The sequence below is a fragment of the Peromyscus leucopus genome, chromosome 13 (genome assembly GCF_004664715.2).
Source record: "Peromyscus leucopus breed LL Stock chromosome 13, UCI_PerLeu_2.1, whole genome shotgun sequence".
NCBI classification, from domain to species: Eukaryota; Metazoa; Chordata; class Mammalia; order Rodentia; family Cricetidae; genus Peromyscus; species Peromyscus leucopus.
Genome location: NC_051074.1, coordinates 65844927 through 65860139, shown reverse-complemented (window position 1 = coordinate 65860139; position 15213 = coordinate 65844927). Strand labels below are relative to the sequence as shown.

At 37.9% G+C, this 15213-nt stretch overlaps 1 protein-coding gene across 5 annotated transcripts; it reads left to right on the top strand.

Moving 5' to 3' along the window:
• The first annotated feature begins 307 nt into the window (after window positions 1–307).
• Window positions 308–14792, top strand: LOC114705310 (protein-lysine methyltransferase METTL21E). Of its 5 annotated transcripts, none has more exons than XM_037210445.1 (5): window positions 308–1742; window positions 2665–2723; window positions 8143–8309; window positions 9015–9132; window positions 11003–14792. In XM_037210445.1, exons 2-5 carry the CDS (start codon window positions 2702–2704, stop codon window positions 11404–11406), a joined length of 711 nt encoding a protein of 236 aa, XP_037066340.1. In that variant the 5' UTR covers window positions 308–1742; window positions 2665–2701; the 3' UTR covers window positions 11407–14792. The 5 variants fall into 5 exon arrangements, with proteins under 5 accessions (XP_037066340.1, XP_028742991.1, XP_037066339.1 ...); XM_028887158.2 differs by having other exon boundaries at window positions 2642–2723; XM_037210444.1 differs by having other exon boundaries at window positions 308–1786.
• The last annotated feature ends 421 nt before the right edge of the window (window positions 14793–15213 follow it).

The window sequence follows — 15213 nt, the reverse complement described above, 5'->3', positions numbered from 1 at the left end:
TTTTTATATTTCCTGGCTTTTTATTTTTTATTTTTTTTTTTTGTGATATATATTTTTTATTTTACAATACCATTCAATTCTACATATCAGCCATGGGTTCCCCTATTCTCCCCCCTCCCACGCCCTCCCCTTACCCCCAGCCCACCCTCCATTCCCACCTCCTCCAGGACAAGTCCTCCCCCGAGGACTGTGATCAACTTGGTAGACTCAGTCCAGGGAGGTCCAGTACCTTCCTCCCAGACTAAGCCAAGTGTCCCTGCATAAGTTCCTGGTTTCAAACAGCCAATTCATGCATTGAGCACAGGACTTGGCGACCCACCTCTTAAAGGTTCCACAACCTCTTCAAACAGCTGGGGGCCAAGTGTTCAAACATGAGTCTGTGAGAGAACACATATCCAAATTTTAACAACCAATAATCAGTAATACCTAGAATTCTTGGCTGCTTTGATAGCTCTGTGATATCATGAAGCAGAAGTGTGTGCATCTGTGTTGGTGAGAGTATAGCTGTATATGTGTTTAACGTTTGCTTTCTTAATAAGAGACAGAATCCTGTAAGGCACAGCCGGAGGCATCAGTCTCCATGTACTCTTCAGTGTAACAAATGATTATTGTCATGTTGGTTAACTTAATTGATTTGTGAGTTCTGCATCTTGTAAATCTAGCACTGGGGATTTCATGATCTTTCAAATAACTCCCTGAAAGAAGTAAATAGTTTTTACTTATCAAGTCATTATTCATTCTTGTTTTAAACAGTCAAAAAGGGAGTGTGTCCTCTGAGAAAAATTAACTGCCTTTGCATAGCAGTGTGAATTCTTCAGGGTTTTGGAATTCCAGGAATGTTTTACCTATAATACTTATTCTCCAAGTACATACCATGTACTTTTTATATTCCTGTTTTATAAATGAGATAAGCTAAGAAATATAGTAAGTAGATGGCCCCAAGTCATAAGCAGTTATTGCCATGAATAATGAAAACTGGACTTTGTGATGCCTAGACCTGTCCTGTACATGAAATGGTCTCAGTTCAGCTCTGTGTACATCATGGTATAGAAGTATTTCTTAGATGTTGTACTCACATTCCTGAGTGTGCAGTCTTGCTTGGCTTTGATTCCTCCTGTGACATTAAAACTAGTATTAGCAGGGAAAGAGAATTTATGTGTGCCCTGAGGTGTGTAGATATGCTGGTGTGTAGATGCTCAGAGAACCATAACCCAGCCTGCTCATTCAGCCTCAGTGAGAAGGAATAGTGGTCATTTGATTCTTGGGTACAGAACAGTGCTACATACATGCTGGTGTAGTTGTTAGATTTAAAATATGTTTTCATATCCAGTGACATAAAAACTGCATGGTCTCTATTTCTATCATAGCCACAGAGTCTTAGAATAACTCTTGGCATCAGAATTGAAAACTTAGTTTGCTTCCTCTTGTGTAGCCTACAGTCTCACTGTAGGAGTGGTGTGTATTCACGATCTAGCTGTGTTCCCAGGCAGTCATGGAACATTCCTACTTTTCCTCAGCCTTTGCTTTCTGGGCTTTGCAACGTCACTGCTGTGCAACCAGAGGCACAAAAGCTGCAGCTGTCAGACCCTAATCCCTTCTGCTTGGACTTGTTGCCAGGGTATACAGTAGCGAATGACTAGCTCTGGAGACAGCGTTGCAGGCATTACCAGAGGCTTCAGCAGCAAATCACAACTTGTGGATGGTACTATTTCACCTTCTGTAAACTCAGCTAACACTTTTAGGTATGTCCAGCCTTACCATTGACCAAAATACTCCAGGCAGACAGGTATAATAAATACTCCTTTAATGAGAGAAATGGAAACTTGGGGGGAAATGTCTTGCTATTCTTTTAGCTGTGTGATCATGATTTTCTTTAAATTTGTTTTTTTATTGTGTGTAACTGTAGGGAAATTGGTTTCTAACTTACAGAGGCATGCTACAAAGAAAAAGATGGTAGCTGGGAAAATTACTTGAGATCTTTGGAAGAAAGGAGTGTTGTATTAGTTCATGGAAATACTGGGATTGTTTGTCATGTGAAGTCAAACCGAGAAGTAGATATAGCTAATTGTTTTCAGAGACCAACAGCCCATTTAAGCCATTCTGTTTACCTGCTCTAAGTGAATGGCATACAATACTTGGGCTTGTTGTAAACTGAGGTGATGTGGACTCATAAAGGTAGAAGCTTACCCGAAACACCACCTGATGGTTCAGTTAGTTGGCATTTTAATTTGTTAATGTTACATTAGTGGGAATGAATAGATTATGTACTCATTGATAGATTTATTTTCAGTTAATATCATGGTTTGCACTGTACTGAACCAACCTATATCTTCCTAATGTTGAAAGTACTTATTTAGAATTGATATCTTTCTAGTCAATATGGCAGTTACATCTTTCCTTGTGATGGCTGAGGTCATCTCTGCTGAGGATAACTTTTACTATAACAGTATTTGGTTTCTGATCATGAAGCCATTGCTCTGATTCTGATGGATACTAAGTAGTGTTTATGACCTCTCTTAAATCATGCTATAATATGATGTTTTACTACAAAATTCTCAACTACATCAGAAGTTAAACTGCTACATAAGTATCAGTACATTACTACACATTTTGATTCAATTACTGGCATTTGATATTTTAGTGAATTATGTGCTTATTGTTCAGCAAATGATCAAGAAAACATCAATTAATTCAGCAGCTGATGGATTCAGGATCTCAAAAAGGTAAATAATTTTGTTCTTTTAATTTGACGAATTCAATGTAGAGAAACCATTAATAGAATCTAAAACCTTACTTTTGTAGTCTTTATTAATACCTTAAAGGGAACTAGGGTTTATTAATTGCATGTTATATCTTGGCTTATGTTTGCTAACCTAAAAATACCTTCAGTAATGTTCAATGAATATTGTTAAACACCAATGGTCCTGATGATATATTAGGGATAATTTTGACTGACAATAATAATCTATAGAAGACATAAAAAGATTTTAGAGTTTTTCTTTCATCTGCGAAAATTGACATTTTAAAATAGATGCTATACGACAAGCATATTGTGATTATTTGTTAAAAGTTTGAGAGAGAGCAAAATAGTTCTGTATAAAAACTAAATATTTTGATGATGTTTGGATGAAAGATGAATTTAGGCTACAAAGTATCTCCAACATGTATTTATCATCTTGATATTGATTTGATGCAAAAATACATAATGTAATTTGGCTCCTAGAGGTAAGAATTTAAACTTGAGTGTTTGAAACTGGCCTACCTTTTCAGTCTTTCTTGACATATGGCTTTTCATAGGTTACTAAATATAATGATCTTCATTGAGACAAAAGTATTAATTCTTACATAGACTAGAAAAATTGCATTTTTGTGGAGTATTTTAACACAGATGAAATTATCTTCCATTTTCTTTCTGTCCCTCTTCTTTATACATACTGTAGATGTTTTCAAATAACTTTTTTCTTTGGGCCACACCAGGTTTAACAGGTGGTTCCTACCTAGGTGAGCATATTTGCAAACAGACAGAGTTGGGTGCAGCCTACCTAAATTAAATGCCAATGCTTTGCAAACCTAGAGGTTTAGGTTATAATCTCATAGAGAACCTAGCTCTTCATATAATTTGAATGCAGATGTAATTTCTGTGTTATATAAGTAGAATTATGTCATTTTCATAACCATTAGTAACAATTCTTGGTTTCAGATGTGCACATGATGATTTGGCAAATTACAACTGAAGTGGGGGTAGTTCAAAATGAGTTTGAGATAGAGCAAATGTTAAAATATTCTACAATAGGAGCAGACACACCCCACAATCATCTGTTTAGCTAATTACAAATGCAAAAGTACGTTTAGATGCAGAGTGCTAAGGAGATGAAGTGTGTGCTGCTGTAGCCAAGCCAGATGATGTTTTGTTGGCAAGGCTTCCACCAAGTAGAAGAACACTGGGTTCTCAAGTACTGAAGGATCTTTATCTGTCCTGTCCTTTTACACTTAGTATTGTGGGCTTGGAAAAGATGGAATAAGACCATAGTTCAGTCCTCATATTTCAGTACTTGCAGGAACATCTGAGAATTATAAGATGCCACTTATTTATACACAGATTGAAAGTAGAACTAGGATGAGGGCTAAAAATTCCTCCCTGTATATGTCTAGTAATCTAACTTCTCTAAAGCTTCATTTATCTTAATTATTCTAAATACATTGTGTTGTCTGCCCCCTGCCACAGCCCAGAAAGCTGCTAGTATGTTTAGCAGAGTGTTGTAAGATATCAGTTCCTCAGAATCTTCAGTTGTGGAGCAAACTCCACATCCCCACCCAATATTCCATGATCCCAGTGTATTGTGGTTCCCAAACCTATTGCTTTGGATTTATTTAGGATAAATGGTTGTGGTGGGGAATGAAGAAAGAATCAGAAATGGGAAAGCTTTTAGATCACATCATAAGAGCTCACATGGGAGTAGAGGGAGATGGATAGAGGGTAGGAAGACCTGTCAATTGTGTCAGCTGCAATATAGATCAAACAAAGTGGGCTGATAACAGGATTCCTTGAGCAAAAGTTGACTGCTAGAGAAGGAAGTAAGAGCCTGGATAAAGGCAGCAGCTATAGCAGAGAAGCCAACTAGGAAGCCTGTGCTTATGAAGTGGTGTATGTCACCCATTGGGGACAGCAATTGTCATTGAATAGTGACATCCAAACTGAAGTTTTGGAGACATCTGAGGTGGATTGGATTGGTAAATTTAAGTTCTTTTTATCTGACATGTGGAAAATTGGTTTATTTAGCACATATTTATTCAGGTTGCTTTTTTAAACCTTCAGTATGTATTAATGGCTAAGTCTCATGTTATCATTGTATGTTTCCAGCTAGTATAGCAAATATATTGCTCTCGACTGCAGCACCGCACCCAAGCCTGATCCTCAGTGTTAGACCAATCTTGTACAAGGATTCTCTGATTGCAAATGTCACTTTTTTTTAGGATGCTTCTCTTGATTCAGCCAACCCACCAGGGTACACTAGGGTACTTCAGAAATGCCTTTTTTTTTTTTTTTGGTAATAATCACCAAATTTCATTGATGTTTATTTAGCATCTTCCCCTTTTTGATCCAAATATCAATTTCTCTGTGCAACAATTTCCATTGTCTTTTTGTTTTCCACTTGTATCTTGAACAATCCCAATAAGAAAAGATTTTTTTCTTCTTTAAAAATATAAAATATAGTATTGTTTGGACTGTTTGATTGAAACTAAGCAGACCAAGAGACTGGAAATATTTGTGGAATCTTCTCAGAAGTCAATTTCAAAAAAAAAACAAAACACCCAAGATTTTGAGCTGCCAAAGTGTTCAGAACCATATCTTTTATGCTAGCCTGTGACAGTTTATGAATCTGAAAATATCTTTAACACTTTTTCAAAAAATCTGCAGGTATTCCTCAAAAGCACTTAACATTCTTCTTTGAATAGAAGATTCAATTGAAGGACAGTTTCCTTCACTTAGTGGGGTGGTTTGTAGTTTAAATTTTGCTGACAGGTTTTCATGACAGCCCTCAAATGGAAGCTTGAATTCTCTTGTCAGCTTTTAAAGTCAGATAGTCTCTCTCTCTCTCTCTCTCTCTCTCTCTCTCTCTCTCTCTCTCTCTCTCTCTCTCTCTCTCTCTCTCTCTCTCTCTCTCCCTCTCTCCCTCTCTCCCTCTCTCCCTCTCTCCCTCTCTCCCTCTCTCCCTCTCTCCCTCTCTCCCTCTCTCCCTCCCTCTCTCTGCTGTGATCCTTTCACATTTTATATCTCCTGTTGACCCTAAAGATAGAAAAAAGAATATAGACAGATCTTTGCTTCTGAGTCCAGCAACAGAAATGATTCACTGCTGAATTCTTCTCAAGGAAAGCATTATTGAAAGAAATGTGGCAAAATTTTGCTAATTTTCACTTCACACTTGAAATCACTTTTGTTCTCAGGAGAACAAGAACACCTGGTAGATTTTAAATCCCTATCAGCAAATATTAGTAGCTGCAAAATGACACTGACTATTTTGTATGAAAAAGTTTTGAAATCGATAAACCCAGGAGAACAACATAATTGCAAAACAATTTCTTCATTATTTTTTAATGACTTTGCTATTCTGGCTAGCCAGTGTGCTCTAGGGATCCTCTGTCTCTATTTCTTAGCATTAAGATTGCATGTGCTCCTCATGCTTTTGCAGCAAGCACTTTATTCGCTGTTCTGTTTCCCTAGTCCATATTTTAAATTGCCATATATGATGGATAGACTCTCTTAGAGTCTTTAAGCAATCAGGAGTGGTTGTAGTTGTTTATTATAAACTGTCTTTGAAGGTACTTTATCTTGGGAGTTTGATTTTCAATTATAATAGAACATTCATTTGTGTTGTTGAAATTTCATTCTATTATGGAAATAAAATTGTCACTATCAAAAAGAAATTATCTGCTCTGTTTATTCAGAAAGACAGTGAAAAGTCAGAGACACATTTGCCGTCACCCACTTGTTAGACACAGATATGGTCAAACTAAATTTTAAATTACAATAACATGCAAAGTCAGATACATCAGACTCTACCAGCAAATATTCACAAGTAAAGGTTTTATATCAAAGATTGGAGCTCTTAGGGACTCTCCTGGGGTTTGGTATACTCTACCATCTATTGATCCCTAGTGTCTTAGGTGACTTGTCAAAGGAGTGCTATCTTTATGAGGAGTAGGCAAGGATGCCCAAGAGGAGCTATTCGGCTAAACGTCAAGGAAGCAATTAATGTCTGCTTTTTCCTAAAGAATTTCTGCAGCACATGTTGATACCATCACCCTGTCAGTCTCAGCATACCAAGTGCATATAGTGAGGTGAAAGTTAGAGTTCAAACAAAACATATTACCAGTATCATTTGGTTCCTGAATGCAAATGCTTACGGCTGCTTAAGGAGAGTTTCAGATAAATGTTTTGAAGGGCACTGCTCTTCCTGAAGAATACCCATTGTTCATCTTTCTGCTTTCTCTGCATCTCTAAGGACCAATGTTTGTAGGAGAAGGAGAGTGGGGTGGTTGATGTTATGTTATGTCTAGTACCAAAATAACAACATAAAGACACGTGACTATAAACAGTGCAGGAGTATATTATTGAGTAGAATTAAGTATCCTTGTTTTTTATGAATAACCAGAGGTCATAAAGTATAGGTTACTATACATTACCAAGACACTTGGAGTTGTATTGTGAAGTTGCTATAGAATCAAGATCTTATACTCCCACCAATCTTTATTTTAACCAAGTCAAACCCAGTGATGGCCATCCAGACTTGTTTTTAAAAGCCATATCAATTATTTTGTGCTTCATTTAGTGTTGCAGAAATAGATGGTGGTGGTATCAACTTCAGTAAACATCAAAGAGATGGTGAAGGCCTGACATATGAAGAGTTAAGTTAAACTATGAAATACTTCTGTTCTTACATTTTTTAAAGTGAGGGTAGGAGTGAAATGAGTATGCCACAGTCTAGGTGTGGAATGAAGGTCAGAGGATAACTTGAGGGAGTCAGCTCTTTCCTTTTACCATATGCAGTCTAGAGACTAAATTTGGGTCCTCAGTTTGGCAGCAAGCTCCTTTACCCACTGAACCATCTTGTCCCTATGAAGTATTTTTAAATAGTTTGCTAGTTTATTTCATCTAAAGTCAACGAATATTCAGGGCTGTTTTTCCATCAGGTTTTTCTGTTTTTAGGACTTAAAATATATTTTTTATTACTTTCTGTAAGCATGCAAAATAATGAGTTCCTTTTTGATATTCTCTTGCCTGCACCGTATTCAACTCATATCTTTCCATATCACCTTTCCTTGGCTCCCTTCTCCACACTTCTTTCCTTTCATATTCCCAAGCAGTCCCATATCCAGAGTCCACATATAGAATATAGCATAAAATATTTGGCTTTCTTTTCATTCTTCTTTTCCTCTTCCATTAGTCCATCCTCCTTTCACACAGCCTCCCTTCTACTTTCATATCTAACAATCTAGGAAATCTTGATTAAATCTTAAATCTAGATTCCTCACATGAGGAAAAGCATGCAATATTTACCTTGTGGTCCTGGCTTATTTCATTTAGCATGATTAAAACCAGTACCGTTTTTTTGTTTGTTTGTTTGTTTGTTTTCCTTGCAGAGATCAGAGAAGTTGATGATGACAGGCAGGTGGTCGCAGAGATCATGGCAAGAAGTTTTATTCCGACTCTGATAACAACTATTTCTTGGGAAGGCTTTCACTTTGCTGGTCATGAAATTCGGATTACTGAAGCCAAAGATTGTTACGGTGCTGTTGTCTGGCCATCGGTATAATTTATTAAAAATTTGCTGCACCCAATTACTCTCCAGTTTTATTCATTGTTATATTCTACTTGGATGAAGGCAACAGTTTACACGATTCTATTTTGTGATTTCAGACAACACTAAAAGTTAGACATTATGCAATGGGAAATTGTTTCCAACAATTAAATTTGTTTCTGACTTTATTGACATTTGTGCCTAAATAAAGATGTGAATGCCTTCAATTTTTATGACTATGAGAGTTGAAAAGAGTAAATGTTTTCACTCCCCATTTTATTGACTCTGAATTAAGCAAGCATAAAGGATGTCTATTTGAAACCCACAAGCAGGATCTTCAAAGGCCCCACTCCTTTACCCGTTATTTCAGGGAGGGTGGCAGACCACCACTACTCCCCACCCCAACTTTACACTTTACTTGGAATCATCTGGTATTGTTAAAAGTTTGAATAAGGTAAAATTTAAACAACTACACTCTGTATTGTCGCTCATTTCTGTCTTTCTTTTCAACAAGGACTTTCTCTAGCTAGCCAAAATGTTAAACCTATGAGAGGATGTACTTCTATCATAATTTTTCTGGAATTATGTATATGAACACCCCCAAATTTACAGATGTGCACATGTGCAGATCATAATATCTATGGCATATTTACCTTATAGGGTTTGATTTTAGCTATTAATACTTTAAACACCCTTTCCTCTCAATTTCCATAGGCCCTTGTTCTATGCTATTTCCTGGAAACACATGCCAAGCAATATAACATGGTTGATAAAAATGTGATTGAAATTGGAGCTGGGACAGGGCTTGTCTCCATTGTGGCAAGTTTACTTGGTAAGGAAGTATTTTTTTATTGAATTATGTAGTTGGTCAGGAAACTAATGACCAAATATCATTAGTTATTTTTGCTTTCCAGTGTATTATGACCTGGGCTTATATGTAACTCCTTAATTATTTTTTAAGATTTATTTATTTACTTTATTTATCTGAGTGTTCTATCTGCATGTACGACTTTATGCTAGAAGAGGGCATCAGATCCCACCATCTATGGTTGTGAGCCACCATGTAGTTGTTGGGAATTAATCTTAGGTCCTCTGTAAGAGCAGTTAAGGTGTTCTTAATTGCTGAGCCATCTCACAGCCCCTCCTTAATTGTTTAAAACAGACTTCATCAAGAAATTCTACCAATAATAATATTGCTTTGCTGGTTTCTTTCCAAAATTTTCCATTTAAGTAGTTTTAAATCTTCCTGTGGAATGAGAGCTTACAAGCCTAGGTAGGAGGTGAAATTATTCATCTTGTTAGATTCCTTTGGGGGTTTTGGAGTCCTATACTTTTATGAACATGCATCTGTTAAAATAGGGAAGGGGTATTAGAAGTGACATGAAACTCACACCTTAACTTTGATTTTTAGGGGTTTGTCCCTGGATTTGCTTTTTCATTTCCATTCTCATTTGGTCCTACATATAAGGCTCAGAATTCTTTCTTTCTGTTCTGCCCCTTGATGATCATGTTTATTCTTGGGTTGGAGAAAAATAAAAGTGCAAATCAACCTTTTTTTCAGGGTTGGAAGAATCAGGTTATTTCTTAATACCATGATGCAGGCCCCTTCCTTCAGATGTCTTATACATTTAGAGAGGTGACTACAATCTTCTATTTTCTGCATGGGATAAATCCTGTGCTTCAGCCAACTCTTGATGGAAGATGGCTAATAGAATACCATATCTTCAGACAAAGAGTATTGGAATATTCCACTTTGTTCACTTATGCTTTTCATGTGTCTTTGTATGGACTTCTGTAGTAGCCACAGTTCTTTATATGCCATCTGGTATCGTATTCCAATGGTATTTATTAATGGGTGATCTGCCTGTAAGTCCTGGGTCATTTCTCTACCTAGACTTGCTTATCTTGATTACAGTGGTAAATCCAGGAGCTTCTTTGTGGTACTTGTCCTCCTGTTACTATGATAAATACCAGGACCAAAAACAACGTGGTGAGGAAAGGGTTTATTTCATCTACAACTCTCAGGTCACATTTTATCATTAAGGGAAATAAAGGCAGGAACTCCAGGCAGGAAACTGGAGTCAGAAACTGATACAGAGGCCATGGAGGAGTGCTGCTTATTGGCTTGGTTGTCATGGTTTGCTCAGCCTGCTTTCTTATATAACTAAGGACCACTTGCTCTATCTGCAGTGAGCTGGGCCCTCCTATATCAATCATTAGTCAAGAAAATGCCCCTACAGACTTGGCCACAGAATAGTTTGAAGGAAACATCTGTGTTAAGTTGACAGAAAGTTAGCCAGTATGGTATTGGTAGTTTGTTGCTAATCTATGTTATTCACCAAATTCAAAACATGCAGACACTTAGGACTCTTTTTGGAAAGTTTAGTCTTCATTATTGATCTTGGATCATTGCAATGAGGTGTTTTTTTTCCTTGTGGTCATTTTTTCTCCTAAATGGAGAACAACAATGATGAATTAGACAAAAACCCAGGAGGTCAGCAGGATATAGAAATACCACAAGATTCTGTTTTGTTCTTTTTTAAAAGGAGGGGGAAGAAAAGTATATTAGTGTCCATTCTGAAAATCACTGTGTTGCCTAGTCTTTTCTTTGGGTCTAGCAGTTGTGAAGAATCTGAGTGCATGTTGGTTGAAACCTGACTGATCTTATTATAAGAGCTTTTCCTACCATTCTTTTTTCATAGGTGCTCGAGTGACTGCTACAGATTTGCCTGAATTACTTGGAAACCTGCAATATAATATTTCCAAAAACACCAAAATGAAATGCAAGCATTTGCCCCAGGTTAAAGAGCTCTGCTGGGGAGTAGCATTAGACAGGAACTTCCCCAGGTCTTCCAATAACTTCGACTACATCCTGGCAGCAGATGTTGTCTATGCCCATCCTTTCCTGGAGGAGCTTCTCATGACCTTTGACCATCTCTGCAGAGAAACTACCATCATCCTCTGGGCCATGAGATTCAGGCTGGAGAAAGAAAATAAATTTGTAGATAGATTTAAGGAACTGTTTGATCTGGAGGAAATTTCTAGTTTCCCTAGCCTGAATATTAAGTTGTACAAAGCTATGAAGAAAAATCGGAGGAGTGCATAGTGCATATTGTATGTGAATTAGGACATGGGCATGCCAAGGTAGTTTCTAGTAGATCATTACTTTAAAGAACACACACACACACACACACACACACACACACACACACACACACACACACGCGCGCGCGCGCGCGCACATACACCACTGTAAGAATAAAAATTAACTCTAAACTTGTCTTATTTTAAGCAAGAATTTTTACACACACAGTAGGTGCATTTGTAAAATTAGGATAATTTGTTCCCAAGTCTGTCTGCTCGGTACTCTAATTACATGGTAACAAACTTTCTGTAACACCATGCTGTGTCATCAGAGCAAAATGGTAATTTTCAATAATGATATCTCTAACTGAATGTTATTAATTTAATTTCTTTTTGAGAATGTATTTTAGATTGGCCTTGAACTTGAGGTGGTCTTACCTCAACATCCCGAGTGCTAGCACTCTAGGTGTGTAACCACCACACCCATCCATATTGTTAATACTTTAAAATATAGGCTTAAAAGGTTTTATCTTTAGAGATCAAGAAACTGGCTATAGTAAATTTGCAAATAAATTTAAAAAGGCAAATATATGATGTAATGGTCAGTGCTAGGTGTCTGTGGTTCCCACCAATGCCAGTTTAGAGGGTGGCTGTCATTTCTGCTTGGCAGTTTGGACCTCTAGCATAACTACTGAATCAACCAAGCATGTGGAACATTTCCCTCTGTTTATATGAGTGGAAAGAGCATAAGAATACCTGAGATTAGTACTTGTTTTTGTAAGTAAAGTAAAATGCATTTTTTCCACAGAAATGGAAATAATTATAAGAACGTTGGGTTAGAAGTACATAAAAAGATTTAGCTTCCTTATCTCAAATAAGTAGACATGGTTTAACAGATATACCTAGATATTTGAAGTTGTTAGGGTCCTGGAGAAGTCCTACAAAAGACCATCATCCATGTATGCAATTAGCAAGAGTGTTTATTATCTTGAGAAAGATTCCAGTATACTGGGGATGACCATCCCACACAAAGGCAAAATGGCGCAGACCCTGAGAAAAGCTCAAGGCTCCTTTTAAGCATAGCTAAGGGGAGATCCTAGGGCAGTTAGGTCACTTTAGCTATGATTGGCTTAAGCAAGTGGCAATCATTTTAGTACGTTCTAACTGGCTAGGGCTGATGGGTGGTCAGGTTTACAACCATTCTGTTTTTTGAGCAGGCCTGGACAAGTCCCAGGCTTTGTCCTTATTTGATTATCACCTTGAGCTTGCTGACTGTGGCTCAGGCCTGGCCTGACCTGGTATTCCATGTACCAGGCAGGCCTCCTCCTCCTGTTCTTGGGGGGTAAGGGGGAAGTGTTGGAGATTGTTTGTACTTGTTTGTGGCTCTTTCAGTAACTCCTTGTTCAGTCTCAGGAAACTGAAATTGAGGCCTGATATCTGAGAGAAGACTGAGCAACCTGTTATGGTGTCTACTTGGTCCTCTCAAAATCATCTCAGATTTTTTTCATGTGGCCCTTAGAAATTAGAATAAGGTTTAAAGTAATTAAAGTCAGTGTGGAGAGTAAAGAATTAGGCCTTTATGCCATGTGACTGCCTGGACTGTGTTGCTGGCAACACACTGCAGTGTCCTCAGCTAGACTGTTATGTGCCTTTGGTGATACTTGTTCCTCCAGGGTTAGCACTTTCTGAACATTGTCATGGTCCAACACATCTGCAATTATCTCCTGGACCCTGCACTGTAAGTTAGAATGTAGGCACACTTCAGTATAACTCTTGGTGCATGGGTTTTTATAAGGATCATACCTCATCAGTTTTCTATTTGCATGGCTATTTGTCCTCATGTTTATTTAGTGTTCAGCGTGCACAGGACAGTGATATCATTTTTTTCTCTTCACAGATAAGAACAAAGGCCCAGGTTACACATCTGTGGGGTTAAATATAGAGACAGTCAAACCCAGGTCTGTTTGAGCACAGAATCTGCATTTATAATTCCAGTACTGTCTTTAAGCATTGAAAAAAGTAACTTTCAAACACTTTAAACAACTGAGGTGAGTTCTTCAAAAGGAATAGATACTCAGAAAGAATAACAAATACATTTAAAAATGAGACCTATTCCTCTTAACACTGTCCCTAGACTTTCTACCCATGGGAGGAGACATCACAGAAGGCTGTGGTGGAAGCTACACCTGTGGTGGATGTGGTAAAGGAGCAGACAGAGACTGGTGAGGTCTGAAGTAAGAGAAACACCAGCAAGTAGATTATGGAGGTCCTGTGCCATGGCCTAGGATCTCCAAATACAGGTTCGGGGAGTAAATACCACATGTAGTCCTTAGTTAGGTTGTGCAGCCATTGGTTAAGTTGTGCAGCCATTGGTTACACTGTGTGGTCATTGGTTAAGCTGTATGGTTGCGATGGAGAACTGAAGAAGAGAATAAAGGCCAGTCTAGCTGATCCATTCAGTACTAGACTTTGACTGGCCTGTTTCAGGGTATTTCTGATTTGAGTAAGGCATTTGGGTCTTTATATGTTCCTGTATCTGTCCTGGGAAGACTGTTTTGAGGATGGTGGTGGCTGTGATCTGTCTGCCTGCAGCATTTACAGTTAGCTGGTGAAAAAGTTATTCCGAACTCATCTGAGCAGTTCGTTACTGTGTCCACCACATCATTTCAGGCTCCTCAAAGAATTCTAGCTTTTTTTTTTTTTGTCTGCTGAAATAGAGAGCCACTGGATGATTCTAAGTAAAGGAATGGAATACTGTGATAGCCTGTAAAGACTTCTTGTCCTGGTGTTCTGAGAATGGGATCTCAAAGTCAAGGAACCAACTGGGAGCTGTGGCAGCCATCCAAGCAAAGGACAGCAAGAAGTCTACATGGGGGAGGTGAGATCAGCTGTTCTAGCTGTACTCTGAAGCCAGAGGCAGCAGAGTGTTCTACCAAGTGGGGTGTGGAATGTGAGCAAGAAAGTCAGGGCTGACTCTGAAATATCCTTGTGAGCTCTAGAATATGAACTTAGCTTTTGGTTCAGAGAAGGCTTATGAAGCCCTTTTACAGAGCAAAAGAGAATAAAAGGACTGAGCCCGGAGATTCACCAGCATTAGGGATCAGACAGACATTTTCAGAATTTTTTGGAGGCTATGTGCCTTCCCCCAGTTGTAGCTAAATATGTGGATCCTGAAAAATATGAGTTTAATGGCACAGCCTTCTAGAACCTGTCACTGGACTTGCCAAATTTCTAAAAGTTGCCTCAGAGGAATCTAAATGGCTGAATATCATAGGTCTGGCAGCAAAGAACTTGGTATAATAAGTTGTGTGTGTGTGGGGGGGGGACACGACCCACCTTGACTCTTGTTAAAAAAGTGTTTGAATATCATTGTGAAGTAATTTTGAAGTAGGGAAGATAAAGTGTCCTCTCAAAGACTGTTGGGACTAAACCAACCATTTGGCTCCTTAAAGTTATTCGTTTTCAAACACATCCAAACCCATTGTCTTACTCTGTTTATAGGTTTTACTTGAGAATTCTAACATTACCCTCTCTCATTGTGCCTCTGTCCTTCTACTTCACTCTGTGTTTTGTCTGGTCTTCTTCCTGTTTTGTTTTTGTTTTTTCCTGCAACCTCTCCATGTTTTTACAGTAATTCAGTTTCAAAAGATATAATTTGTAGAGCCTTTTCTGTCTCACAATTCTCCTTTTAAAAAATTGTTGATTTTCAATCTGAACAACTCCTATTGTGAAGTTTGAGACAAGTGAGATTATGTTTTTAATGATGTAATTTTTTTCAGTAACTCTTTGAATTTCTAATTGACTGGAGTGCTACCTATCAAGGTTTTAA